Genomic DNA, 27,868 nt, shown 5'->3' with positions numbered 1-27,868 from the left:
AGTGATTGGCTTCAAAGACCTGGGATGTTGGTGACAACTGCACGAAGCTGACATTTGCACCTGTACGCAGCAGGTGATGCGCGTTGAAGAACCAACCTCCAGAGAGTGGGGAGGAGTGGGTTGACAGTACCCTGGGGGCCCTCCCTCCCTTTCCTAGCAGGCTGGGAGGCTCGGAGCAGAGGGCACAACAGGTAGAGCATAGGCCTCCTTAGACACTGCACACTTCCTGCCGCATAACTTCTGCTCTGTAGCCGCTCCTCCCAGGCCTTCCTTCCCCCACTCGCCCTGCACCCAGACCCTCTAAACGGGCGCAGACGCTGCTTGTAGTCGGGGCTCCATACTGCTCCGCCTCCCTCCCCCGCAGCCCCCGGTCCAAGGACGACTCCTCCTCCTCTCCCTCCGGAAACCCGAAGCCCCCGCCCTGGCCAGGCCGTCGCAAGCACTCTAGAGGGCGGTCCGCGTGAGAGCTAGCCACGCGGGGCTGGAGCGCCCAGGGCCGCCAGAACCTCTCCCAGAGCCCCTTGTCCTCCCTGACTCTCCCACTCCTTTTTGGATACCCTCGACGCCCACGTTGCTCCTCAGGGTCTCTCACGCCCTTTCCCGCCCCCACGCGGGGCACCGCCCCTGCCACCCAAGTCCTTGCTTGAGCCCACCCCGCTCCCGCGGGTGCCTAAAGCCATGGCTATGGTGCGCACCGCACCTCTGCTCTGCGGCCTCCTGGCACTGCTGGCGCTGTGCCCCGGGGGGAGCCCACAGACGGTGCTGACGGACGACGAGATCGAGGAGTTCCTCGAAGGCTTCCTTTCGGAGCTGGAGACCCAGTCCCCGCCCCGGGAGGACGACGTGGAATCCCAGCCACTTCCAGAGCCCACCCAGCGTGCCCGCAAATCCAAGGCAGGGGGCAAGGTTCGGGCAGACACAGAAGGTGAGAACCTGGAGGCATGGGAGGCCATGACCTCAGGTGAGCATACAGGGGCGCTGGAGGGTCTGGCCATTTCCCATGCTGCCCAGTGAGAAAGTGCTCTCCAGTGCTATACAAGGCAACACCGTGCCAGGCGGCGGTTCTAGCCAGGAGTTTGGAGACCTGGGGGTATGTCCAATACAGGGTGGCACTGGGCTTTTGCGGTTCTGAGGATCCAGTCGTCCAAGACTCACGAGGATGCAGGTTTGGGCCAGAAGGGGATTGTGTTTCACCTCCCCGTTCAAACTGGCCCTAGTCTGATAGTGGCAAGCTTCTGCCTCCTCCCCTCCCTCAGAAACACACAGGCAGGGGAGGGGGATGCGGAAGACCTCTGTTCCCCAAACTTCCAGGTGGAAGTGGGTAGTCTGAGATGGTCAGAACTAGCCGGGGTGATAGCATCACCGAGGCATGTAATCTGGGGCCTCTTACGTAACCAGATGTCCGTAAATCTTGGCTGTTTTTCATGGAGGGTGGCAGAGGATCTTGTGATCTCTCTCCCTAGAGACTGCAAGGCACCGTTCATCATTCCTGAGGTCAGCAGCTCCCCCTCCAGTCCCGACTGCTGTAGGTCTGTCCTGTTCTCCCCTACCCCTCACCTCCCTGCACCGCTCTGCCTGCCCCAGTCAAGGCTTAGACATGGCTGCAAGGGCTTCTGCTGCGTGTTTTGTAATGTTCCCTGTGGTGCAGGCAACTGCCGTTCTGTTTCCCATCCACCATTAAATTCTCTGCAGTATTTGCAGCTCTCGGGGTGCTGGGAGGGTGGCCCCTGCTACTAGACTTCTCTGAGATGAGCCAGCAGCTAGGAGCTACCTACCTGTCCCTTGGTCCTTGACGTGGTCCCCAGGGCCTTCTGTTGGTTCTGGCTCACAACCTACCCTAAGCCTTCCTTTTAGACTTCAAGTCATGCCTGCCTGTCACCTTCCTCCTTTGGTGCGGTGCTAGGGAATCAGACACGAGGCTTTGCACCTCTAGGTGCTGCTCTAGTACTGAACTACACCACAGCCAGACTCGAGAGCCTCTTTGAAGTTCATCTTGTCCCTTAAGGAGAGGCCTAGCCATGCCCTTTAATTTACCTGGCAGTTTGCTCGGGGAGCCTTGCTCCTTTAGGCATTTTCCTGTGCCTTCCCTGCCTGGGAAGAACTGTGCTCCAGGACTAACCAGACATGGAAAAAGTGGATTGTGAGGGACCCCCATGGAAGTTCTGGCAGATGGCGGTGTCTCCCTAGGTATTGTGCCCCATACTGAGCCTTCAGAGCAGTTGAGAGCTGATGCTGAGGGCTTGAGGTGTGCAGACAGGAAGCCTGGACACGGATCTCATTCTGCCACTTGAGCAAGTGGCTAACCTGAGTTTCCTGATCTATACCAGGGGCGGGCGAGTGCCCTCATACCCAGGCTGTGGGCATTCTGAGAACCACATGGGCACACAGAATGGGCTCTGATTGTTTAACCCACATCTTCATCCTTGGCAGTCCCTCCAGAAAAGAACAAAGACAGAGGGAAGAAAGGAAAGAAGGACAAAGGCCCTAAGGTTACAAAACAACCTGTGGAGGGGTCTACCAGGCCTCCCAAGAAGGGAAAGGAGAAGCCACCCAAGGCCACCAAGAAGCCCAAGGAGAAGCCACCTAAGGCCACCAAGAAGCCCAAGGAGAAGCCACCCAAGGCCACCAAGAAGCCCAAGGAGAAGCCACCCAAGGCCACTAAGAGGCCCTCGGCAGGGAAGAGGCTGTCAACCGTGGCCCCCTTAGAAACGCTGGAGTGGCCACTACTCCCACCCTCTAACCCCAGCCCCGAGGAGCTACCCCAGGAGAGAGGTTTGTAACAGGCTCCTTGGGGTTCTGACCTCTTTGAGGACATGGAGAAATGAGGAGAGATCCCTGGGACCCTAAGATAAGGAAGCTTTGAGGCCTTGTCATGGACTTGGTGGTTTTATCAATAAATTCTCTTAAGGCTGCCACTTGGGTAGGGAGAGAGCTTGGGAGCTTATAGGTGGAGAACCCTGCCCCCTGGCCCCACCTGCTTTCCTCAGCTTTATAGTAAGCTTTGAAGTAAGCTTCCCGCCACCACCTGGCGGGCAGTGGAGCACTCTAGCCCCAGGGTATACCAGCAGAGTGCCTACGCTTCCTTGGGAGTGAGCTGTGGCCTTAGGAGGGTACCGCAGGTCCAGCTGTCTTAAGCTCTCAAGGTGGTCCGGGTAGGCACCCCTGTTTATCCACTCCTGGGTCTTGTGTTGTAGGAAGAACCTTCCCAAATACCTGGCAGGGTCAAGGAGAGGGGACCCAGGTGGAGGCCAAGGAGCCCCAGCCAGGTGAGTAGCTGTCATCCTCTCAGTCTCAGGGTGGCCACCACTCAGCCCTACTAGACTCAGGGGCTTTCTGGACTGGACCTGGGTATGGCTGTTAGAAGGCCACTGTTGTCTCCCCTCAGAGCCAGAGGAGGAGACCGAGGCACCCACGCTGGACTACAATGACCAGATAGAGAGGGAGGATTACGAGGACTGTGAGTAGGACCCCTGCGTGGGCGTGGATTAGACTCTGGCCTGGTCATTGATGGTCCTACCTAAGCACCTAGGATTGTTGCTTAGAATCTTCTTCCCCCTTAGTTGAATATATCCGGCGCCAGAAGCAGCCCAGACCAACACCCAGCAGGAGGAGGCTCTGGCCAGAGCGCCTTGAGGAGAAGGTGGAAGAGCCAGAAGAAAGGAAGGAAGTCGGTAAGATGGGAGACATTAGAGGGGACTCAGGGTCGGGGAGAGGCCCTAGTTCACCTCCACCTTACCCCCACAGATCCACCTCTGCAGCCCCTGCTGCCTCCTGACTATGGGGATGGCTACTTGATCCCCAACTATGACGACAGTGAGTATCTAGTATCCCAGAGTCCAAAGTATGCAGGCTCGTGGACACGGGCCTTCTCTGCTTCCCTTCCTGGCTCCTGACTTTGCTCTTGCCTCCAATAGGGGTGTCCCTGCGACTCCGCCCCAGGCCTGTTACCATATGTGGACCCAGCCCTCCCTACCCTGGACTCTAGCAGGCTTCCTGCCTGCTCACTGCCTTCTCCAGAGGGCTGGGCTGTTGCCCTCGGTGCTCTCCTTTCTCAGATCCCATTGGATCGCTCAGATCTCCTTCCTGGGCTCTTGCCTTGTACAGTCTTTACCATTTCCCTACCCATCTGTTACTATTAATGACTCCAGCCCTTGGCCTCAGCCCAGCTCTCAGGGCCTGCCCTCCCCTGGCCACATGCGCTAGCTGCCACCCAAACATATCTCGTGCCCTGCGCATCTTTGATTTTTTTTCCTTCTCATAGGCAGAACTTGCACCAGGTTTGTGACCTCGGTCTTAGCCTGTCCCCTACCTTCTCACCTCTCTCCCCTATTGATCAGGCCTGCCCTATGAGCTCCTGTGAAGTCGGGAGCGAGGCCAGGACAGGATCGGGGTCAGCTAAACCTGGCTTTCTTTCCCACAGTGGACTATTACTTCCCCCATCCTCCACCACAGAAGCCAGATGTTGGACAAGAGGTGGATGAAGAGAAGGAGGAGCTGAGTGAGTGAGACCAGGCAGACACTGTAGCAGGCCAGCCTCTGAGGCCACTGTGTCTGCTCCATGAGCCTCCTGCTCAGCCTGATTCTCATCTGCATGCTCCAGGCTCAGCCTCACCCTTCCCCACATGCTCTCAGGTCAGCCTGACCCTCATGTGTCCCCAGCTTAGCCTGAACCCCGTCACATGCCCCAGCTCAGCCCGACCCCTTCTGCTTGCTCTCAGGTCAGCCTGACCTTCACGGACCCCTAGCTCAGCCTGACACCCTTCTCCATGTATTCCCTGCTCAGCCTGGCTTTCCCTACTCCAGGTCCAGGGCTAACCTGACTGGCCTCTCTTATCTTACATGCCCCCAGAGAAACCCAAAAAGGAGGGCAGTAACCCCAAGGAGGAGACAGAGGACAAGTGGGCTGTGGAGAAAAACAAGGACCACAAAGGTTTGTGGCCAGTCCCCATGGTGTAGCATTTGGCTTTTTGCCACTGTAGGCCCTTGGTTTCAACCTTTTCCTTTGTTAACAGGACCACGGAAGGGCGAGGACTTGGAAGAGGAGTGGGCCCCAGTGGAGAAAATCAGTGAGTAGGGCCAGGTGTCAGGTGATGGCCCACTCAGGACTGCACACTGGACCAGATTTCCTGGTGTAGTTTTGACCCCCAGAAACCTATCCCACTGTAGATTCTTGTAGCACATGGAAGAACCCCGTGAGCTGAAGACAGCCTTCCTCAGCTGTACCTGTGCTCTGACCTGAGGTTGGCCTGCTTAGCGGTTGGGGAAGGGCAGAACTTCTTAGTGACCTGCAGCTAGGTGACGGTGGGATGGGGGCAGGGCCTAGGGGAGGAAGGGAGGTCTCCAGCTGCCTTTATAGGTTTCATTTTGAAGCCATGTGCAAAGGGCCTCATCTAGGTGAAGTTGCTGGAATTTATCGTAAGTGTTGGGCACCATCAGCTCATCCTTCAGATGGTAGCTAACGCAGGAGAAACAGGCTTGGGTCATACTGGCTCCTGGCCTGCTCTGAACCCCCTGGAGATGGGTGGAATCTGCAGTCTTCAGAGTCATAGTGCCCTAACTGGCACCCCCATGTAAGAGGCATGCACTATAGGCCTGTTGGCTCTGGACTAGTAAAGGGAGGTTGAGCGTGAGCCGCTGATCCAGGCCGTGCATCTGCAGAGTGCCCACCTATTGGGATGGAATCACACCGCATTGAGGACAACCAAATCCGTGCCTCCTCCATGCTGCGCCATGGCCTGGGAGCTCAGCGGGGCCGGCTCAACATGCAGGTGGGTGAGTGGACGGTCCGTCCTGCAGTGGGCGAGGGCTCCCCTGCCCGTGCTCAGCATCCCCTTTAACAGGCTGGCACTAATGAAGATGACTACTACGACGGGGCGTGGTGTGCTGAGGATGAGTCGCAGACCCAGTGGATTGAGGTGGACACCAGGAGGACAACTCGGTTCACAGGCGTCATTACACAAGGCCGCGATTCCAGCATCCAGTATGTAGACAGGCTCTTAGGCAGTGGGCAGGGACTCTAGAATGGCTCTGAGTCCCGTTTGGGACATTCCAGATGGCCCTTGACCTGAACTAGGAAGGCCAGAAAAATCAGTGAGAGATCAACCATGCACCTGCCCCTCAGTCCTAGCTAGTAGGTTTGCATGTTCAGATGGACAGGCAAGCGTTGCAGCAGCCACGGCCTATGACCAGACAGGGAATCTGGCTCCAGAGGTCCAGGCCATGCTCCAGTGCCTAGCTGACGCTTTTACTTGGTTATGTCTGCTCCACAGTGACGACTTTGTGACCACCTTCTTCGTGGGCTTCAGCAACGACAGCCAGACCTGGGTGATGTACACCAACGGCTATGAGGAGATGGTGGGTGCCCGAGTCTTCTGCTTTGCCCTCATTATCTGGGCCAGGGTGGGCACTTAGGAGAGCAGGGTACTACACAGAGGCCTGTTTCTCTCCAGACTTTCCATGGGAATGTGGACAAGGACACGCCTGTGCTGAGTGAGCTCCCCGAGCCAGTTGTCGCCCGTTTCATTCGCATCTATCCGCTCACCTGGAACGGTAGCCTGTGCATGCGGCTGGAGGTGCTAGGCTGCCCTGTGACCCGTGAGTGAAGAGGGGCTGGCTGTGGCTTGGGGTGGCCGCAGTGTGACTTGGGTCTGGAGCAAAAGGCAGCTGATTCAGGCCCTGTGTACCTGCTCTTCTGCAGCTGTCCACAGCTACTATGCACAGAACGAGGTGGTAACCACTGACAACCTGGACTTCCGGCACCACAGCTATAAGGATATGCGCCAGGTTAGAAGCCGGAGTACAGGCTGGGATGGGGTATAAGAGAGCTTGTACGTGGCCCTGTCCCTACTATTCCAAAGGTATAATCTCTCTTTAAGGAGTATTGGTCACCTCTTGCTTTAGGGAAAGAACTAGTACCTAGTCATCTGAGAGGGACGGGAGTTACCTGCCTCTTCCCATAGAACCTGTCAGGGAAGCAGGATAATAACTCAGTGACATGTCTTGTCCCTGCCAGCTGATGAAGATGGTGAATGAGGAGTGCCCCACAATTACCCGCACCTACAGCCTGGGCAAGAGTTCACGGGGGCTCAAGATCTACGCGATGGAGATCTCAGACAACCCTGGGGAGCACGAGCTGGGTGAGGGCCTGGGGACATTGTTTTGCCAATGCCTAGAGTTGCGGGGTCCCTGCACTGCTTCCCTCCTGCTGGGCCTCTACAGTGATATATAGCACTCACCATCTGGTCCCTGACCTGGACACCCCAGGGGACCCAGGCCCACCTTGCTGAGCCCCACAAGCGTCAGCTGTCCCCAACCCCTTTGGGTGTATCTGGGCCTTGCTGGGCTAAGTGCTTGCTGTGGCTCCTGTCTTTGCAGGGGAGCCTGAGTTCCGCTACACAGCTGGGATCCATGGCAACGAGGTGCTCGGCCGAGAGCTCCTGTTACTGCTCATGCAGTACCTGTGCCATGAGTACCGCGACGGGAACCCCCGAGTGCGCAGCCTGGTACAGGACACTCGGATCCACTTGGTGCCTTCACTGAACCCAGACGGCTACGAGGTGGCCGCGCAGATGGTGGGTTGTGGGGCTCACATGGGTAGAGATTGGAGGCATGGGTGGACCTTCCCTGACTTACCATCCCATAGTCACCGATGGTTTTCCTTGCAGGGCTCAGAGTTTGGGAACTGGGCACTGGGGCTGTGGACTGAGGAGGGCTTTGACATCTTTGAGGACTTCCCAGATCTCAACTCTGTGCTCTGGGCAGCTGAGGAAAAGAAATGGGTCCCCTACAGGGTCCCCAACAATAACTTGCCAATCCCTGAACGCTACCTGTCCCCAGATGCCACGGTGAGGAACAGGTCCTGGTGTGCTGAGTGGCGGCAGCTGGGGTGGAGGGAGGGTTGCCGACAGGGAGCTGAGGTGGAGGCACTGAGACTCTGGAGGGCAAGAGGAAGAATCGGGGACATGGGGAGGATGTGAGAAGTTCATCACTAATGTGGGGTTCCATGGACGTTAGGGAATATGACTTCTTCCGCCACACATCTCCAGGTATCCACAGAAGTCCGGGCCATCATTTCCTGGATGGAGAAGAACCCCTTCGTGCTGGGTGCAAATCTGAATGGTGGTGAGCGGCTTGTGTCTTACCCCTACGACATGGCTCGGACGCCTAGCCAGGAGCAGCTGTTGGCAGCAGCGATGGCAGCTGCCCGTGGAGAAGATGATTATGAGGGCTCCGAGGCCCAGGAGACTCCAGATCACGCCATTTTCCGCTGGCTGGCCATCTCTTTCGCCTCTGCCCATCTCACCATGACCGAGCCCTACCGGGGAGGGTGCCAGGCCCAGGACTACACCAGCGGCATGGGCATTGTCAATGGGGCCAAGTGGAATCCTCGGTCTGGGAGTAAGTCTTCCTGGGGAGAGCTTGGGGAAGGCTGTAGCCCGGGAAGGGGATGATTGTGGTCTGTTTTTGTCTGTCCAGCCATCAATGACTTCAGCTACCTGCATACTAACTGCCTGGAGCTCTCTATTTACCTGGGCTGTGACAAGTTCCCTCATGAGAGTGAGCTGCCCCGGGAGTGGGAGAACAACAAGGAGGCGTTGCTCACCTTCATGGAGCAGGTGGGGCAGCCTGGGCTACATAGGAGGAGGGCAAAGCGTGGGAGGAGTGTGGACACGAAATCTCCATGTGCGCCCACACCTCCCTTTTGCAGGTGCACCGTGGCATTAAGGGTGTGGTGACAGATGAGCAAGGCATTCCCATTGCCAATGCTACCATCTCCGTGAATGGCATCAACCATGGTGTGAAGACAGGTATTCAGCATGTGCCCCCCCAACCCCTTTTAAGGATCCCGGACACGTACCTCTGGCTGGCCTAGAACTTCTGCATAGCCCAGGCTGGCCTTGAATTCAAGCCCCGCTTCGAGCACTAAGATTATAGAGCTAGTGTCATGACACCTGGCTATGTGTGTATAGCTTTGCCTTCCCAGATGGGGACCTTGCCCTTCCAAAGTAGTAGCAAGTCTCCCCAAGTAGCAAAGCAAGCCTGCTTTGTATAGCAACCCAGGACCCAGAGAGTCCTTTGCACTCTGCCAGAGGTATTGGGCCTGCCCAGGACTTGGGAGAACTGGGCCTAGGGGAATCGGAGAGGGCAGAGCTGGCGAGGCCCTGGGACAACCAGGCCTCTCTTCTTTATACAGCAAGTGGAGGTGACTATTGGCGCATCCTCAACCCGGGTGAGTACCGTGTGACGGCCCACGCAGAGGGCTACACCTCAAGTGCCAAGACCTGCAACGTGGACTATGACATTGGGGCCACCCAGTGCAACTTCATCCTGGCTCGCTCCAACTGGAAGCGCATTCGGGAGATCTTGGCTATGAATGGGAACCGGCCTATTTTCCGCATCGACCCCTCACGACCCATGACCCCCCAGCAGACCCCCCAGCAGCGGCGCATGCAGCAGCGCCGTCTACAGTACCGGCTCAGGATGAGGGAACAGATGCGGCGCAGCCGCCTCAATGCTACCACAGGCCCTGCCATAAGCCCCACCCCTTCCCCTACGCCTCCCTCTTCCCCTACACCAGGCCCTACACCAGGCATTACCTGGAGGCCCTCGGAAATTCCACCTACAACCACTGCAGGCTGGGAGGAGTCAGAGACTGAAACCTACACAGAAATAGTGACAGAGTTTGGGACAGAGTATGGGACTGAGCTGGAGGAGGAGGAAATGGAAGAGGAGGAAGAGGAGATGGACACGGGCCCCACATTTCCATTCACGACGGTGGAGACCTACACAGTGAACTTTGGGGATTTCTGAGACTGGGATCCCAATGCCCAATTCAAACTAAGACAGCACTTCCCAAGCCCGTGCTGGCTGACACTTAGCCATCGGAGGTCCCCCTGGGTGGGCCACCCTCCCCAGTGTGGGACATCAAGGCCACCAGGACTCCTAAGCCAGAGTCTACGCAGAAGCTCCAGTTCTACCTGCCAACCTTTAGGGAGGGCAGGCAAGGAAGCCAGGGTCACAGCAATAAAACAAACTCATGGCACCCATGGCACTGTTCTGCTCAGCGGGAGAGGAGGCTGGCTCCCGTCAGTCCCATCCCACACAAGCCCAGATGCTCAAGGCCCAGATCTGTAAAAAAATCATGTTTTATTTACAGGGCTCACGCGGCAAGGGTGAACGGCCCAGCTGCCTCAGGGACCCAGCCCCAGGTCTCCCAGGTCATCGTGTTCTGCTCCAAAGCCTGCGAAGCTGATAGGCTGGCAGGCCAGGCTGCGTAGGTTCACCAGACAGGCAGTCTGTGTAGAACTAAAGTCAGGAACGGCCACTAATAGCACCACCTGGTCCTCAGGACCTGCAAGACAACGTATGGGGTCCACTTTAGGTTCTGGGTAGGACCTGCCTTACAGGGACGTCCCCAGAAACAGCAGCCACGGTTGTATCATGTGCTCAGGTCCACCTCAGACCCTCGCCAGTCAGCTACCCCACACACCATAACACAATCGCCACCACACACAGTGTCTATCCTGTAGGGACCTTTGTAAGGCAAAGTTGTTTCTGATGACTCAGGCCTGGAGCCCCCAAAGGTAAAACTTACCTCGGACGATTTTGGAGCCAAAGCTGGGGGTGTTGCCACAGAAGTAGACATGGGGGCATTCCGGAAAGATGAACGGGTCACTTTTGTAGAAGGGGTAACACCCTGCAGAAAGACCTGTTGTTGAGCTACATTCTCACTGAATGCAACAGCACCCCAACTGTGGCAGAGTGCCCGGTGATCACAGGCCCAGTGATGCTAGGGGCTTTACGCTCCTACTCTGCAATTGTACAGGCCTTGGGCGTGGACAGAATTTTGATTCCAGAATGGCTTCCAGAATGGCTTCTCTGAAATGTAACTGAGAAGATACCTAGGGTGTCCGGAGCCGTGGGGCTGAGGTGACGGACCCGCAGGGTCCACTCTAGGATCTCTAAGTGGTCTTCCATGCTGCTGTATCGGAAGATATCACTCACATTCTGTCCAGACGTCCCCAGGAACCTGGAAGAGGAAGGCTCTGCTGACTATGGCCTGGGTGGAGACGCGGGGGGGGGGGGGGGGGCGACACAGCGCTATCACTGCCACCCAGCCACAAAGACTATCTCAGATCCTACCCGATGGCCTCACGGGGATGCCCAAGCCAACCCTGCAGGGTAGACAGATGCCAGGAGGGCCTTCTGCAGTCCTGTGCCCTCCCAGACTTACTTCGTCCCCGTGTCTTGTACATATTGACTACCTTACTCCATCGATGGTGGCTTGATATGGGTTGGTGACGAGCTGCAGTGTGGAATAGGCCGTGGCCAGTGGGAACATGCAGGGGTGCAGGGGCTGCTGTGGGAGTGTATAGTTGGTCGGATCGAATTCGCCTGGCATCACATCCACAGGTACTGAGGCCTGCAGGGCACAAGGCAGGGGGAACTTGTAGGCCACGAGAGGCCCCACCCTCATGACTCTGCCCACCCTACCTCCCCTTCACCAGCTGGGTTCCCACGGCCCTGCCATTTCCCAAGCTGCTCACGCTCAGCTGCAGTAGGATCTCATCCAGCATTTTCACTGCCTCCACACTGGCTGCCTGGGTTTTCTTGGTGAGGTACTTGGCCTGGGAGAAGAGACCTAGGATGTGGCCAGGCCCTCAGTGCCTCAGCTCTGGGCAAGGCAAAGGCCAGTAGCAGGTATCTCTACCTGCTGAAAGGTAGATAGGGGCTGACTGCACAGGTCCTGAACTCCACCCTGGCTCCCATACCTTATAAGGCAGCCCTGGAGCAGTAGGCCCAGTCATGCTAACAGGCCAGGCTGAGTAGTCAGGTGAACTCCGTACCTTATTGATGGAATCTCTGCTCTGGGTATTGTGACTGAGGAGGTTGCCGGCAAGGATGACTCGAGAGACATGCGCAGCGCTGCACTGTTCTCCTTCGTCCCCGAGCTGTCCTGTCACCACGTCCACCAGCAGCTGGGTGCCCAGGAGGCTCTCTCCGCCACCTCCGCCCAGGCCCAACCCGGACACCAGCAGCACAAATCTGCAGAGGATGGTGAGGTCTGTGGGATGCTGGAAGGAGGAGGCGACTCCTCCCCACAGGGACACTGGGGTGCTGGAGTGGGGTGCCTCACCTGTCTGTGTCAAGTGGGGGCACAGGCTTCTGTGGAGCCAGGTCAGCAAAGCAGTGGTCCTCAACCTGAAACTTGCCATCGTCTCTCACGGAGCCAAACACTGCCAAGACCGTTCCTGAGGGAGGGTGAAGTCAGAACCCAAAGGTAGCCTTTGTGGGTCTCCTACCTCTAGGCCACCCCTCAGCCACTCCAGTGAAGCCTCGATTAGATGTCTCCTCGGGCTCACTGTTTTTGAATGGAGACAGGAAGATTGCTCTCCGAGATAATCCTCCATGGACTGGCAGCCCTTGACCACGTGAACCCATATCTACTTCCCAAGACTCTAGGGAGGGAGCCTGTAATTCACAGGCTGCCCTATCCACACCCTTGCCAGGTCTCCCACCCCTCTGGGCTCCCACCTGTGACCAACTTGGACACATCGATGGTGCCTTTCAGTTTGATGCGCTGCAGTTCATCTTCTAAGACCAGCTCATCGTCTGGGTGGATGTATTTGCTCCGAGGAGGCTGGGGGATCAGGTTGTGCTGAGGGACAGATGGAAGGCGGTCTTAGAGCCCAGGTTGCCATAGCTCCTGTGTTATGAAGTGGCACCACAACCCCTGCCTGCCTGGATTGGCTTTGCTACCCCCTCCAGTCAGGAGTCCAGCTTCAATCCACCGGGACAAGGTTGGCGCACCAGGGTGGTAGGGCTCACCTCCTCGCTTATCTCCCGCAGGATGGAGGGCTGGAGCGGCATGGCTTTGAAGAGCGTGCCCACCACACAGCACTGCTCCCCAGGCTGCAGCTCACACAACTTCTTCACTGCAACTCCACTGCCTGGATGTGAGGGCAGAGTCAGACTATGAGATCCCACCCTGACGACACCCAGAGGACCCTGCTGCCCAGCCTCTACCACAGGACACTTACTGGGGCTCACAGGAGCTGCTCCCCCGGCCTTTGCCAGGAGGGAGAGCCTGTTAAGCGAAGGCTCCCTGGACCTCAATGTGATGGTGAAAGGGACTGTGGGTGGAGTGGGACCTTGATGCCAAGCATCTACAGAGGCAGGGAAGGCCAGAGCGAGGGCGTGCAAAGACAGGAAAGAGACTGGAGTGGTTCAGGCACAATCCCAGGGCCTCCTGGAGCCACCAGAAACTGGAAGGAGCTACCCTAAAGCCTCTAGAAGGAACCAGCCCTGCTGACAACCTGATTTCAGACTTTTGGCCTGCAGAACCATGGGAGACTAAATATGTGTTGTCCTAAGTCCCCTGTTTACAACACTTCATTACCATGGCCACAGGAAGCAACTGTGAACCGCATTACCTACATCTCAGTCACATGCTTATCCTGACAACTACCATGTCCTTAAAACTCCAGATTCTTCTCTTTGTTTTTTTAAGACAGTGTCTCACTACATAGCTCTGGCTGTCCTCAAACTCACAGTGACCAGCTGCCTCTGCCTCCCATGTGCTCGGATTAAAGGCGTATGCCACTATGCCAAGCTAAGACTTTGGGTTCTTATGTGCCAGCCCCTGCTCTGCCCGGTGCTCCATCCTCTGAAAATACACCTTCCACTTCCCACTTCATGTCCCCCCCACCTCGGTCTCATTCTCTTCCCTGTGGAGCCAGCAGCCTTGCCATTCAGAGCCCCCAGGAGGCAAACAGACGCGTGTGAATGCCCATCCCATTGTGCTCAGCAGGAAAGATGTGGAAAGCCAAGCTACACAGGAAGAAGAATGCCAGTTCCAGAAAGTTCCAGGGATTCATCAGCACAGACCTAATCCTAGAACAGATTGCTGAGGAGGCAGGGTGAAGTGGGGCCTGGGCCAGAACCACACTCATGCCCTGGAGCAGCCAAGAACATTCCTCGGAGCTCCACCCAGAGAGCAGGCAATTCCATGGCAGGAAGGGTTACTGGAGCACCACACAGAAGCCTCGGATGCCAACAGAAACAACAGATTCCAAATCCCCACCTGTGGCTCCGCTATGGTTTGGGTGCGGTCCATCCCTCAAAGACCAAGGCTTTTGGTGCCCAGCCTGTCATGATAAGGGGCCCTCTCGCTAGGATAGGAAATAGCTGTTCATTGCCAGAACTCAGGCCTTACCTCACACCAGCCTCTGAACAAGACCTACCTTTAACCCCACAGGTAAATTTTTTTTTTTTTCAAGACAGGGTTTCTCTGTGGCTTTGGAGCCTGTCCTGGAACTAGCTCTTGTAGACCAGGCTGGTCTCGAACTCACAGAGATCCGCCTGCCTCTGCCTCCCGAGTGATGGGATTAAAGGCGTGCGCCACCACCTCCAGGCCCCACAGGTAAATTTAATCCTCATTCTTATCTTAAGACGCATCAGAGAGCTAAGGAGGCCGTTTCCACGGTAACTGGAAAGTGCTAATAGGTTAGAGAAAAGTCCTAGTTCTGGGACGAGCATACCCCAAGCTTACCCCAGTGCTGCTGGGCCCGGGTCACCAGGAAGGGTCTCATCTGGACGAGGCGGGTGGCATAAATGTGGGCATACTGACGGCTAAAGCTGCGCTCTCCCAGTCGAAAGGGCTGTGAGGAGTTGGTGTAAGTTGCCACAGGCACCCGGGCAAAGGTGGCATTGCTGGCCGATGGTGGGGAGAGCAGAGTGTGCGCCCGCTGTGCTGCCTGCTCTGAAAACATGGCAGTGCCTCTGGCTTGTCCAGCAGCTGTGTCCAGGCTCAGGAGCATCACTGTGGAGACATGTGAAGGCATCCCTGCAACGCAGCTCCCCGGGGGTCCCAAGCAAGCTGCCCACACTGCATGCGATGGGCACCGAGAAAGGAGGGGCGCATACGTGTGTCTGGAGATGTCACCCTGTACACTTAATCAGATAAAACCCGGAGCTGGCTCCAAACTTGTCATTACCATCTCCATATTTCTACCCAATTTCCAGGGTCTCAAATTCAGCATCTCCTCAAATAGAATTATTGATCTGCCTTCATCCACTTCCCTGGACACCACCCTACTTCTGGGAACACTGCCAGGCATCGTCAAAGAAGCCTGCCATAATGTAATTAGTGATAAAAAGAAAACATAGAGCTGGCCCTGCTCTGCTCAAGACTCTCCGACGGCTGCTATTTCAGCAAATAAAGCCCCAAGCTCTTACCTGGAAGATCAGCTCTGGGCTGGCTGGTCCTCCCCCCCCCCCCCCCCACCTGTTCCTCCTTCCAAGTGTCCGTACCACAGCAGGGGCTCCAGCAGAGGCCTGGTTACTCTGTGTGCCTCCGAGGTTCACTGGCTCTTCCCCTTCAAGTCTTTCCTCAAAATTCACCTCCCCACATCTAATTTTACTACATCTGCCACGCCAATTGTCTGCTTTGTCTTCTGAAGCATATTTACTTTGCCTCCTCCAAGCGTACCCTAAGTTCCAGGAAGGCAGAGGTTTTTTTTCTCTCTTCAACGAGGTATTGCCCAACGGTCACACAACGAGCCCAATTAAGATGTGCTTAGGGGATGCACGGAGGATTTCAGTAAATATTGGGTGCTTCAACACATTTTCCATTGCATAGGTGAAATGAGCGTAGCAAGTTCTGAACACAGCCTTCTTTTCATTTTACTTTTTTAGTACAGCTAATACGAAGTTCAAATTCTAGTTGGCTCTGCTTCCTATAATGCGCAACTCTGGCTTAGGAAGCGGACTCAACGAATTTGCCAAAAGGGCACATGTGAACTCAATACAAGTCGAAAACGCACGGTGATGGGCGGAGGCCCACACGGTGTCCCCAGCCGGAGGCGGCGCCACCCCGCCCCGCAGCAGACGCCCCCAGCTCGGGCCCACTCAGCAATCCGAAGCACCACCGAACCCCCGACCCGCGGCCCCGCGAGCCCCCGGCCCGGCCCAGCACCCACGTTAATCACGTTTAGCGGTACACTCACCGCGCCACGCCGCATCCCGCCAATCTCCGCGCGCCCGTCCCGCCCATCGGCTCATCAGGCCAATCGCCTCCCGCCTCCGCCCCGCCCATCGCCGCCCGCCTCATCCGGCCAATCCCCGTGTGCCCCGCCTCTGGAGGCCCAAGAAACCCGGAGCCACGCCTCCTGTTGCCCGGACTACGTGCCTCCCTCCACCCCCAGCCCGCGCTGCGTTTCTTGCGCACGCGTGTTTGCCGCTGGGCCTCAGCGTGTGAGCTTGTTGCTTAGGGTGTGCCGCTGCCGGGCTCTCCGTCCCGCTCATCCCTCGCCAGACTCTGGTGGCTTCTGGGTGTGTGAAGATTCCCTCCCACTCTCTGTCCTGCACCGTGATTCTCACTCCGCCCTCATAAGGCCTGTGCTAGCAAGCAACTCATAATAATCTGTGCAATCTTCTGAATCCTCAGGGTTATTGCACCTACTTCTCAGATTCCCTAGCGTGAGCTAGTCCATCATCTCACAGGCAGGGAAACTGAGGCAAAGAGCAATCACTCCGGTAGTAAGCAAAAGCTGAGGTTCACACTAGCACACCCCGACTGCTTCAAGTGCAGCAATCTTCATTGGTAACATTGTACCTTTTCAATTTTCTGGGCCTAATTTCGCACTCTGAAACTTAATATTTAAGGTAATTTTCTTCTAGTTTGGTGAATTTCTTTTGTTTTCATTTTATGTGTGTGTTTTGCCTGCATGTATGTTTGTGCCCCTACACGAGTGCAGCGTCCTCAGAGGCCAGAAGAGGGCGCAATAGCAGCTGAAACTGGAAGTTACAAATGGTTGTGAGCGGTGGGAATCCCTCTGGAACAGGAGCCGGTGCTCTTAACCACTGAGCCATCTCTCCAGCCCCTGCTTTGTTTTTGGTTTTCAGCGGATGTATTTATTTTAGTTATGTGAGTGCATGTGCCTCTGTATATGGGTGTGTGCGTGTGAGTGCAGGTGGCCTCCAGGAGTAGAGAAGAGTATGGGATCCTTCGGAGCTGGAGTTACAGGGGCTTGTTAGTCCCACAGCAGTGGGTGCGCAGAGCCCGGCACCAGCATTCTGAAAGAACATGAAGTGCCCTTCACTGAGCCCTTTCCCAGCCTCTTGTTTCTGCTTTACAAATAATCTTAATCATTTATTTTTAATATTTCACTTTGTCAAATATTCTTTCCTATGTATGTTGGGATTAGTGTGTGGGGTTTTGACCTGCTGTTTCAGGTAGTCTGTGGCATTTTTAAATACTATGTTGAATATTTCTTGTATTCCAGGGACAAACCCCATTTGGTGAATGTAGAAACCACTGAGTGGAATTAGCAACCAGAGGTACAGTAACTCTAAGCTTTCTCAAGGCTTGTCTACGTCTACTAGGGGTGCTTATTTGGGCTTTAGCTGCTGTCTAGCAGTATTGACGTCAACCCACAGAACTCTTTAGCATTTCTTACAGTTAATGTCTACTGATAATGAACTTCATCACATCCTGCCTGCGAGTGTCTTTATTTCTACTCTTTCTTGGGACAGGTCTCATATATCCCAGTCTGGTGTAGAATTCGTGGTGTAGCCAAGCAGGTCCTTAAACTCCGGATCTTTCTGCCCACCCCTTCTGAGTGCTAGGCTTACAGGCATGTGCCAGCGCCCCGAGTTTCGTGTGGTGCTGGAGACTGACCCCGGGGCCTCAGGCGTGCCACGCAAGCGCTCTGTCAGCTGAACTCTGTCCCTCGCCCCTGCTTCCACTTTGGTTTTGGTTTTGAGTCAGGCATCTTGCTGTGTGTTCCGGTTAATCTCCGGTTGTTAGCGTCTGCTTCCAGAGCGCTAGGATTGCAAGTGTTCTAGCTAGGGTTCTATTATTGCGATAGACATCAGCCAAAGTAACTTGGGGGAAAGGGTTTGTTTAATCTTATAGGGAAGTCAGGGCAGGATGGATATGCTGGTCACCTTGATGGTGTTCACATGTCTGGAAGGATCTGTTCACTTTAGTACATTTTCTGTTTCTTGGATTGTTTTTCTTCTAAAAAATATTGATATATATGCATATATATATATATATATATGTGTGTGTGTGTGTGTGTGTGTGTGTGTGTGTGTGTGTGTGTTTGCCCGCATGTACGTCTGTGCACCATGTGCATGCAGTGCCCTTGGTGACCAGAAGAGGGCATCAGATCCCCCAGGAACTGAAGTTACAGGCCCTTGTCATGCCGCCATGTGGTGCTGGAATGGAGCCCAGGCCTCTGAAAGGCCAGAGAGTGTTTCTAACCTGTTGAGCCATCTCTCTAGTTCCTTATTCTTTACATTTGATATTTTTATCTGATTTTCACCTTTGCCATTTTTTATTCCTGCTCAAATTTCCTTTAAATCTAAGTCTACTAAAGGTTTCATTTCTGTTATATTTTTCAGCTTCAGAATATTTTTGCTATATAAAAAACAGCTTAAAAAATTCTTTTTGTCTATGCTCCCATCTGATTGTACTGTGAGCATTTATCTGATTGTATGCATCCTCATTTACCTCATCGAATCATGATTAGTTGCATCAAATAATTTGTCAAGTCAGCCATCTGGCCTTTCTGTGATGTGTCTTTCTACCCTCTCATCCTCATGATCCCTGAACCTTTCTGGTATGATTTTTTTAAGCTTTTTTTATATTTATTTATTTATTTATTTATTACATATACAATATTTTGTCTGTGTGTATGCCTGCAGGCCAGAAGAGGGCACCAGACCCCATTACAGATGGTTGTGAGCCACCATGTGGTTGCTGGGAATTGGACTCAGAACCTTTGGAAGAACAGTCAGTGCTCTTAACCTCTGAGCCATCTCTCCAGCCCTATGATTTTTTTTTAAATTTTTTCCCCTTGAATGGCTCATACTGTCCTGTTTCTTTTATACTGTGTTTTGGGGGTGAAGGGTGATGACTTCTTTTGATGTTTCTGAGTAATACTTTTTAAATTAGCATACAAACCGGGCGGTGGTGGCGCACGCCTTTAATCCCAGCACTCGGGAGGCAGAGGCAGGCGGATCTCTGTGAGTTCGAGGCCAGCCTGGTCTACAAGAGCTAGTTCCAGGACAGGAACCAAAAAGCTACGGAGAAACCCTGTCTCGAAAAATCAAAATAAATAAATAAATAAATTAGCATACAAAATAATGTTTCATTATGACATTTTCACACATAAATGTCATTATACTTTGTACTTTTTTTGAGACAAGATCTCCTACACAGCCCTGGCTGTCCTGGAACTCACTACGAGTGTCAGACTGGCCTTGAGTTTACAAGGATCCACCAGCCTCTGCTTCCTGAGTGTTAAGATAAAGGCAGGCACTGCCCTGTTGTTATCTGTTTCTTGTGCTTTTCTTTCCCACCCTCCCTGTCTCTTTCTTTATGATCTCCTTTCTTCTTTCCCTCCAAATAGTCCTCCCTGGACTTTCATGTCAGGTGTATTGCATTAACCTCTCTTTCCTTCCTCCCTTGTTGTGGCCCCCTCCTCCCTCCCTTACTCCTCTCTGAAATATAAAAACTGGACATTTGTACCGCATGATTAGGAACTCTGGAAGTCAGGGCTGGAGAGATGGCGTGGTCATTCCGAGTTCTTGCTGATCCTGCAGATGGTGCTGGTGTTGTTTCAGCACCCATTGGCAGCTCACAGCCATCTTTAAGTCAGTTCCTTAGCTATGTATTGTTGGTCTCTCAGTGGCAGGATAACTAACACAGACCTGGAAGATCCCTAAAGGCTTGGTCCCCAAGGAGGTGCTGGTGAAGGGCAGCGGAACCTTAAGAGGTGTGGTGTAGGAAGAAATGCCCCTGACCTTTTCTTGTCCTTTCTTCTCACACTCTAGCTGTGAGGGGAGCTGTTTGGCTCCGTTTGACATTTCTGTCATGGTTCCCTTGTCTAAAAGCAATAGGGCCCACTGATAATGATCCTGCACTTCTGAAACCAAAATTTAAGATAAACCTTTCTCTTTTCTCTTCCTCTCTTCCCTCCCAGGGTCTCACTATGTTGCTAAGGCTAGCCCCCAAGTCCCAGGTGTTTTTTGGCCTGATAAACATCTCCACCTATGCAATAATTCAAATCAGACCAAATCAAACCGAATTAGAAAAAGGCCCAGGTTTAATGGATGCCAGTGCTTCCGGATGGTCCTCCAGAAAACATGGAGAGGGGAAAGGTGAACGGAATGGTTTTTTTTCTCTGGGGGGGGGGGAGTTTAAATAGGCTGAAAACATGTCCAGAGACATTGTTAATAGTACCTTCCTATAAACACTTGGGAGTGGTTTTGACCCTCCCTGGGGAGGGTTACCATTTGGTGGGCTTTCTTGGAGGTGGAGTCTGGACTGGGGCAACTCCCAGGGGAGGTGTCTTGAAATGGAACTTTCCACCCAACCTTCCAAAATGGATGCCAGGGGCTGGGGTGAAGCCCCTCCCAAGCATTCCAGACTTTTTGGATAAGGATGTTAGGGGCTGAGGTGACGCTTCCAACCAAACACTAGGCTCAAGCAGTCCTTGAGTGCTCCATTTAGCGTTCTGTGTTGTGAGAAGACATCATTGCCAAAGCAACTTATAAAAGAAATCATTTTATCAGAGGCCCGCTTACAGTTTCAGAGGGATAGAGTAACGGTCTTGTCACTGCTTGGTTAAAAGCAAACCAAGTGAATAGCCTGGGCCCTCAATACTTTGGGCCTACATTGGCCTGAAATACTGCTCGTGTGAGCATGTGGAGGAGGCTGTTCCCTTCATAGCAGACAGAAGCCAAAGGGTGGAGAGGATACATGCAGCTAGCCATGCCCCCCTGGCCCAAAGCTAAAGAGAAAGCCTGTGGTGGTTGTAGGTGTGCTTGGCTATTTCTTACCTCACACAGCCATTTTGAGCTTGGGGCCATGCAGAACAGCCTTCGGCTGACTGCGAAGTTAAACCAACAGCCACAGACGGTGGTTGTTTCTTGGTTTGTCTGAGATGTGTGGTGTGGTTTTCATGTCCAGGGCTCACTCACATCATCCTGGCCAGAATGCACTTTTCCACCTCAACAGAAGCCTAAAAGGACAAACTCTGTGGCTGGTTCTTTGCTTTCCTCCAGTTACCATTTTGCCTTGTAAGACGAACCATTCTTTCCCCGAACTCTGCTTCCGTTAACTGTTTCCATAACGCTTCTTCTAGCCTCCATTTGGTTCTTTGTCTGAGAAGAGACTCTAGAAAAAGTGTCCCTTACCTAAGAACCAAGGTGATTTCCAGTTCTCTGGTAATGGGTGTTGGGAGAATCACTGAATATAGAAGGACCACCCTTGGCCAGCTGAGCTCTTTTGATAACTCTGGGAATAATTGGCTGACATTGGGAAGAACAGTTAGAGAAGTCACCAATGTCAGGTATCAAGACAAAGTAAATACAGTTAACCTAGGGCTGCCAAAACGGCCCAGTGGGTAAAGGCACAAGTCTGACAACTGAATTCCGTCCCCAGAACCCACATAAAAAGATGGAAGGAGAAACTGACTCTCAAGCCCTCAAAATGTTTTTAAATAATAGCTTTTTAAAAATAAATTATTTTAGATTTATTTTATATGTATGAATGTTTTGCCTGTATGCAGGTGTGTGTGCCATGTGCATGTCTGGTGCCCATGGTGGTCAGAAGAAGGTGTCAAATCACCTGAAATTGGAGTTATGGATAGTTGTGAACCACTGTGTGAGTGCTGGGAATCGCACCCAGGTCCTGAGTCCTCTGTAAGAGCAACAAGTGCTCTTAACCACCAAACCATCTCCTCAGTCCTAAAATAATAGTTTTAACATCTGGTTTCTGGTCAGGCATATAAACAGTTGGGAAGTGACCACTCCATCTACACAATAAAGAAAAATGCTGAGCGCACCGAAAATGAGCAGCTTTTGTTGGAGCCATGAAAGAGTTGAGGTCTTAGGGTAAACCACTATCCTGAACTCTCGGGACAGATGGGCAAACACAGAGAACCACAGCTTACCCACAGCTGAAACCAGACTCAGACTGGAGAGTTTACACTGTAATCAGGAAATTGCTAGACTCTACATGGACAGTCTTTCGGGTCTTGCTTTAATACAGGGTCTTACTGCCGTGGAGCCCACAACCTTCCTGCCCTGGCCTCTTAAGTGCTGTCTTGCAGGTGGACATCACTATGCCTGGCCCTAATATGGACAATACTGAGAAACAACAACCAGGGAGCTAGGTATGGTTGTGAAAGCCCATAATCCCAGTGGAAGGATCATGGATCTAGGCTAGTCTGGGCTTCACCTGGTGCTGTCTTCATAAAACCCCTAGGGAAGCTGTTTCTCTTTTCTCAGTTGTTCACCACTTTATATATAAATAATGGACTTTGATAATATCCCCACTATCTTTCCAACAGCCCCCTCCTAGGGGGTGATAGTTTTGCTTTTGTTTTTTGTTTTTTTTGTTTTTTTTTTTTTTTGGTGCCCGCTGCATTTAATTATGGTTGTTTGCATGAGAATGAGCGAGGGGTTATTTACTCAAACAAGCACAACTTCAGAGTGGCTGCATCAGTAACCCGGGAGTAGCGGGGCGTGTCTTTTAACCCCAGCACTGGGGGGGGGGGGGGGGGAGGCAGGCAGAGTCTGGTCTACAGAGTGAGTTGTGAGCTCCAGGACAGCCAGGGTTATATAGAAAGACCCTGTTCAAGAAACCAAATAATAGTAAAAATAAACAATAATAATAAATAAAAAATGAAGAAGGGAGAGAAGAAACGACTCCTCCCTAACAACCATAACTGTTCTTGGCCCCTCAGAGAGGGGTGGCCTATGAGTCCCTTCCCCATCCGTGATGGAGTGTTGATGGGCCTAGTCTTGTGCAGGTGGAAGCTTGCTCTTTTTTATTTTTCAAGACAGGGTTTTTCTGTAGCTTTGGAGCCCATCCTGGAACTAGCTCTTGTAGACCAGGCTGGCCTTGAACTCACAGAGATCCACCTGCCTCTGCCTCCTGAGTGCTGGGATTAGATTAAAGGGGGTGTGCCACCACTGCCTTGGCGGAAGTTCATGCGTCCTACCTTCAGAAGCCCTGGTAACGACGTTACAATCATTGGGATCCTTTACCTAAACAGAAATAGTGGATGGGCAAGACAAGCTTTGCCAGCGCTGGAGTTGGACAGCTTTTGTTTCCCTCAGTGAATGGCGGCAGGGAGCCACAGCAGTGGGGGAGTAGGCGGTCTCACAGCGGCGCCCTCTAGTGGAGTGCTTGTGCGGCCTCGTGTAGACAGACACTGACTCTGTAAGCATTATAGCTCTTTGAAGTTTTTCTATTATTTTATTTCATGCATATGTGTGTTCTCTGTGCCGTATATATACCTGTGGCCCCTAGAGGCCATAAAGAGTTGAATCCTCTGAACTGCAGTTACAGATGGCTGTCAGTTTGGCATGTGGGTGCTGGAATCAAACCCCCAGTCCTCTGGAAGAGCAGCCAGTGTTCTTGACTGTTGAGCCATCTTTCCAGCCTCGCATTAGAGCTCTTGCGTGGGCCTAGGAAACTGGGCTTTCCCGGCCGCTGGCTGCAGTAGGCATTGCAATCGCAGGCAGGGCTAAGCCTAGAACTCCAGAGTTATCCATGGCAGCAGTGGTCCAGCTCCAGCGCCTGGAGTGTCTGAGACCCTTCACCCTCAGAGCCTGCAGTGTCTCTCCTCCGACTCCTGCCAGCCAGCCTTTTATCCTGCTTCAGCCTCAACTCTCTGCCTCCCACTGTTCCCCTCGTCCCTGCCCTGGCCTTGATCCTGAGCTCCTGCTCACTCAGCTGCAGCTGCCCCTCTGCCGGCTCTGTTGTTTCTTTCTTCTTTGAAAATTATGTTATTTTTAACCATGTGTATCTGTGTGTGTGTGTGCACTATAAATACAGGTGCCTGTGGGGGCTGGAGGCCTCAGATCCCCCCGGAACTGGAGTTACAGGAGGTTGTGAGCTGCCCAGTGTGGGTGCTGGGAATCCAAACCAGGCCCTGTGCAGAAACAGTACACACTCTAGTCCCCAGCCATCACTCCAGCCCACCCCGCTTCTGCCAACCCCCCCCCCCCCTGTCAACGGTCTTTTGTAGAGCCTAATGTTGCAAAGCTAGGGGTCATATCCCAGGAGAATGTCTCTAAGCCACCTCACTGAATCCAAGCAGACTGAATATAGTCAGAAAAGGGAGCTTGGACCAGTCATAGCACACGCCATGTGCAGATGAAGGTTAGTGTTTGAACGAAACACTGCGTGTAAATCCTAGCCTTGCCTCATTAGCAATGTTGTGTCCTTGTTGTCCCCCCCACCCCAAGGCCACTAAGGGAAGTGTCTCCCCTTCTGATCTCAGGTAGACATTATTGCAGGGTCATCAAGAGTTCACAAAGGCTTGTTAGAGTACAATGTTTCTGGTGTCAACCGTTTGAAACATTCCTGCCAGAGGCTGCACCTTCGGGAGCTACTGTGGCTGTTGGGTAGTTTTTTTCAAGATATCCATGGAACATTCAGAATGCTGGTAGAAGGCAGTCTCACTGTCTGACTGATGGTCCTGTTAAAAATAGATTATTATTAGTAATAGTATTGCTATTATTTTTAAAAAAAATTGTGCATGGGTGTTTTGCCTGTGTATCTGTCTGTGCACAATGTTCATGCAGTTTTCTCAAAGGCCAGAAGAGGGCGTTGAATATCTTAGGACCAGAGTTTTAGACTGTTGTGAGCCATTATGTGTGTACAGGGAATTGAACCTGGGTCCTTTTGGAAGAGCCAGTGCTTTTACCTGTTGAGCCATCTCTCCAACCCCTGACAGCCCTTTTGCTCAAGGCAGCCGGGGCAGCAACAGAGTCCAAGCTGCCAACTAAGGAGTCATATGTTTGCCCTCCCCCATCTTTGCTTATTTACAGGAACATGAACACCGGGAGAGTCTTCCGTAGTGACATCATTGATACAAATAGTGGTGTTAACAGATTTTAACAGTGCTTAACACCTTCCCAAAGTGCCAGGGATAGGAAGGTCTCTTTCTTCTGTCTCCATGGTTGCTACGGTGAAGCAAAAACTGAGAAGTCCCTGAGCATCTTCAACATGGGAGTCCTTTCAAAATAGCAGTTTTAAAATAGGCAAGCCCCTTCTGTTCTTTTAATACTTCCACAATGGAACCATTTTACCGAGGACATGTATCAGACTCCAGTCACAGTCCGGCCTCACCTTAGGGTTAGGAGTAGAGAGAAAAGCCCAAGAAGTACTGGGAAGGTCACAGCCTCGGGCACACTTACTAACGCAGAATCACAAAGCTATGCCTATGCCTGCTTCAGCAGTGCCTGGGAATGTTCGGGCATGCTCAGTGATGAAGCCGTTTGTGCCCGTGCTCTTATGAGTGGCTAGTTTCTCAGTTTCTGATTTTGTCTCTTCAGCATCTACCTAGGTAGCTTAGCATATTCCTGACAGGCAATCAGAAGGATGTCAGTAGCAGCAGGCAGGGGCATGGCCATTTCTAATCAAGGGGCCCGTTGGATTGTCAGGGTATTTTTCCAGGCTATCTGGAAGTTGTTTCATTTCTTCAGAACCCGGGAGAGGTGAGGATGTAGAGGAAGTCAAAAGTTCAGGGGGTCCTGGGGAAATCAGAGTGAAGGTGCTACTGATGGCAAGCAGCCAAGAGAGGAGATAGGGTTCTATTTTGGAGCTGTGGGGCTTTGCACATCAGCGGTACATTCCGGGAGAGGATCTTCTGTCAGGTGGGCAGGGCTGACGTTGCTTCAGATGCCTAAGGTTGCAGAGACAATGCTCTGGAGAAAAGGGGCCACATATACAAAGGGTGTGAAAGAGAGACCAGCAACAGGGATCCCTCTATTGTGGGCGCGCACACACACACACGCGCGCACACACACACACACACACACACACACACACACAGTGCAGATGCAGGCAGCAGAGAGGTGCCCCTGTGCAGTCAAGCCTCCCCTGGGCACCACCTTTGTTTGCAGGGGCAGGCCCTGTGCCAACAGCCTTTGAGGGGAGACACACTCTGCTCCCCAGAGAGTGAACTCTGGCTGTAAACTGCTCCCAATGGCAAACTCAGTGGAGCCCATCTCCAAAGGCTCCTCAGCCTCTGTGTCTAGAGGGCTGGGGGTTATTTTCTCTATTCCCGACTGAGGCGTTGGCAGAGTCTGTTCTGTGTCAGGGTGGAGGGCTACTCTCACATTGCTCTCCCGAAGTCACTGTGAGCCAAGTGAGCCCTGGGAAGAACACTGTCCAGACCTGAAGCAAGCTGTGGCCTTCTGGAAGTGGTCACCGCTGGACAGTGTCCTGAAGCCTATGGACACAGGCAGAGAAAGGGCTTCTGACAAAGATTCTCTGCATGGCCAAACTGCATTCATGCCCCTGAGCCTTCTTGGCCCTTGTGGTCACCTCTATGTGTCCAGTTTTAGCAAAGAACCTGCTAAGTCAGTTTGGTCACAGCCCCCACTGTTCATGCCTGACGAGGTTCCTCCCTCTCCCTCTCTCCCTCTACCATGTGATGTCTGGCCACTCTGGCTTGCCTTCAGCAGAAACTCTGGACAGCTAATTTAGCCAGAATTACCCTACTCTGGTGTCTTCTCTCAGTTATTTTCCATCCCCTGATGCTGCCTTTGGCTCCTTCACCACACTGTCTGGGGTCAAGCACCTCCTCCTGCCTACAAAATCCATGGTTGTGGCTCCTACACCTAGTGTGATGGTCCAGAATAAAGTCTGTCTTACTGTGCTTTGGTGGCTGTCAGTGAAGAAGGTTGGTTGGTTTTGTTTATTTGTTTGTTTGTTTGAGTCAGGGTTTCTCTCTATAGCCTAGGCTGTTCTCAAACTAGTGCAATCCACCTTCCTTAGCTTCCCTGCTCAACTTGTCCACATTTTTTTTTTTTAAGAGAAGGGGACCAGAAGGAGAAGGCCTGGCAGGGCTCTCTTGTCCCGTGGCAGTGGCAGCAGACACAGGAATCCTCTGTGGATTACTGAAGCTCTTCCCATCTAGAGCTTCCCAGCCAGAGCTGCTCCATGGTCTCAGGCATGGTCTGGGTTCTCTGACCTTGGTGCTCCAGGCCCTCCGTGACTGTCCTGAGAGCGCTAGGTTCCTGAGGAGTTAGTGATCACCCGACAATTGGGGTGGGAAGGTGGTGATACTCTGTTCCTTCCAGCACATGGTCAAAATGAACTCAAGTCTCAAATTTGTGTTGATCTTTCTTTTTTTTAATATTTATTTATTTATTATGTATACAATATTCTGTGTGTATGTCTGAAGGCCAGAAGAGGGCACCGGACCCCATTACGGATGGTTGTGAGCCACCATGTGGTTGCTGGGAATTGAACTCAGGACCTTTGGAAGAGCAGGCAACGCTCTTAACCTCTGAACCATCTCTCCAGCCCTATGTGTGTGTGTGTGTTGATCTTTCTTAAGTGTTGCCTAACGCTACTGTTGGTCTCCACTGGGGCATTGGCTAAGCTGATGGACCACTTATCTACAGGACAGGCCTGGCGAGAGTTTATTAGCTCGAAAAAGATGCTGTAGGCTGACCATGCAGATCCTGGTCTTTGACTTCCTGAGCTTGTACACGGCCATTTGATTGGAGGGAGGGGGTCCAGGGGGACAGCCCCAGATGAGTGACAGGGTCTCACTAGGTAGCCTTAACCCACCTGGAATTTACCATGTAGGCCAGAGGCCTCAAACTCACAGAGGTCCACCCGCCTCTGCCTCCCGAGTGCTGGAACTGAAGGTGCACACCCTATGCCCCGCCCATCTCTTTTTGCTCAGCATTGTGCCCTTTGGGCTCCCAAACAACTGAGGGCAAAACTTCCAGCCTAGGGTCAACATGTCACAGGCTGTCTTGCCTTGCAGCTTTGGAGTGACAACAGCTTTGACTCTTTTTTAAAATTTTTTTTTTTATTGGGGGG

General features: G+C 52.9%; 2 protein-coding genes across 2 annotated transcripts; one reads left to right on the top strand and one right to left on the bottom strand.

Moving 5' to 3' along the window:
* The first annotated feature begins 457 nt into the window (after window positions 1-457).
* Window positions 458-10,061, top strand: Aebp1 (AE binding protein 1). Its single transcript, XM_041669606.1, has 21 exons — window positions 458-925; window positions 2,431-2,772; window positions 3,195-3,266; window positions 3,386-3,457; window positions 3,561-3,671; window positions 3,745-3,813; window positions 4,421-4,498; window positions 4,850-4,930; window positions 5,013-5,066; window positions 5,659-5,768; window positions 5,841-5,980; window positions 6,270-6,354; window positions 6,450-6,594; window positions 6,698-6,783; window positions 7,013-7,136; window positions 7,375-7,571; window positions 7,665-7,844; window positions 8,046-8,397; window positions 8,476-8,615; window positions 8,708-8,807; window positions 9,194-10,061. The coding sequence occupies exons 1-21, from the start codon at window positions 679-681 to the stop codon at window positions 9,808-9,810; spliced, it is 3,402 nt and encodes a 1,133-aa protein (XP_041525540.1). The 5' UTR covers window positions 458-678; the 3' UTR covers window positions 9,811-10,061.
* A 68-nt stretch (window positions 10,062-10,129) lies between these two features.
* On the bottom strand, window positions 10,130-16,092 carry Pold2 (DNA polymerase delta 2, accessory subunit). The gene is made up of 11 exons (XM_041669607.1): window positions 16,008-16,092; window positions 14,552-14,821; window positions 12,829-12,950; window positions 12,535-12,658; window positions 12,137-12,251; window positions 11,847-12,045; window positions 11,547-11,627; window positions 11,265-11,422; window positions 10,902-11,029; window positions 10,595-10,696; window positions 10,130-10,351 (listed from the first exon to the last, which is right to left on the bottom strand). The coding sequence occupies exons 1-11, from the start codon at window positions 16,060-16,062 to the stop codon at window positions 10,191-10,193; spliced, it is 1,515 nt and encodes a 504-aa protein (XP_041525541.1). The 5' UTR covers window positions 16,063-16,092; the 3' UTR covers window positions 10,130-10,190.
* Between the last annotated feature and the right edge of the window lie 11,776 nt (window positions 16,093-27,868).

The sequence above is a fragment of the Microtus oregoni genome, unplaced genomic scaffold, assembly GCF_018167655.1.
Source record: "Microtus oregoni isolate MIOR12 unplaced genomic scaffold, Mior012 000019F_ref0000042, whole genome shotgun sequence".
Taxonomy (NCBI): domain Eukaryota; kingdom Metazoa; phylum Chordata; class Mammalia; order Rodentia; family Cricetidae; genus Microtus; species Microtus oregoni.
This window is presented reverse-complemented; position numbering and strand designations above follow the sequence as displayed.

Coding starts and splice junctions, on each gene's coding strand:
- Aebp1 (XM_041669606.1), top strand. CDS start 679: ATGGCTATGGTGCGCACCGCACCTCTGCTCTGCGGCCTCCTGGCACTG. Junction 7,137..7,374: donor CCCTGGGGAGCACGAGCTGG/GTGAGGGCCTGG, acceptor CTGTCTTTGCAG/GGGAGCCTGAGTTCCGCTAC. Junction 8,616..8,707: donor TGCTCACCTTCATGGAGCAG/GTGGGGCAGCCT, acceptor TCCCTTTTGCAG/GTGCACCGTGGCATTAAGGG.
- Pold2 (XM_041669607.1), bottom strand. CDS start 16,062: ATGAGCCGATGGGCGGGACGGGCGCGCGGAGATTGGCGGGATGCGGCG. Junction 12,252..12,534: donor TGTGTCCAAGTTGGTCACAG/GTGGGAGCCCAG, acceptor ACCCTCCCTCAG/GAACGGTCTTGGCAGTGTTT. Junction 11,030..11,264: donor GCCACCATCGATGGAGTAAG/GTAGTCAATATG, acceptor TTCCTCTTCCAG/GTTCCTGGGGACGTCTGGAC.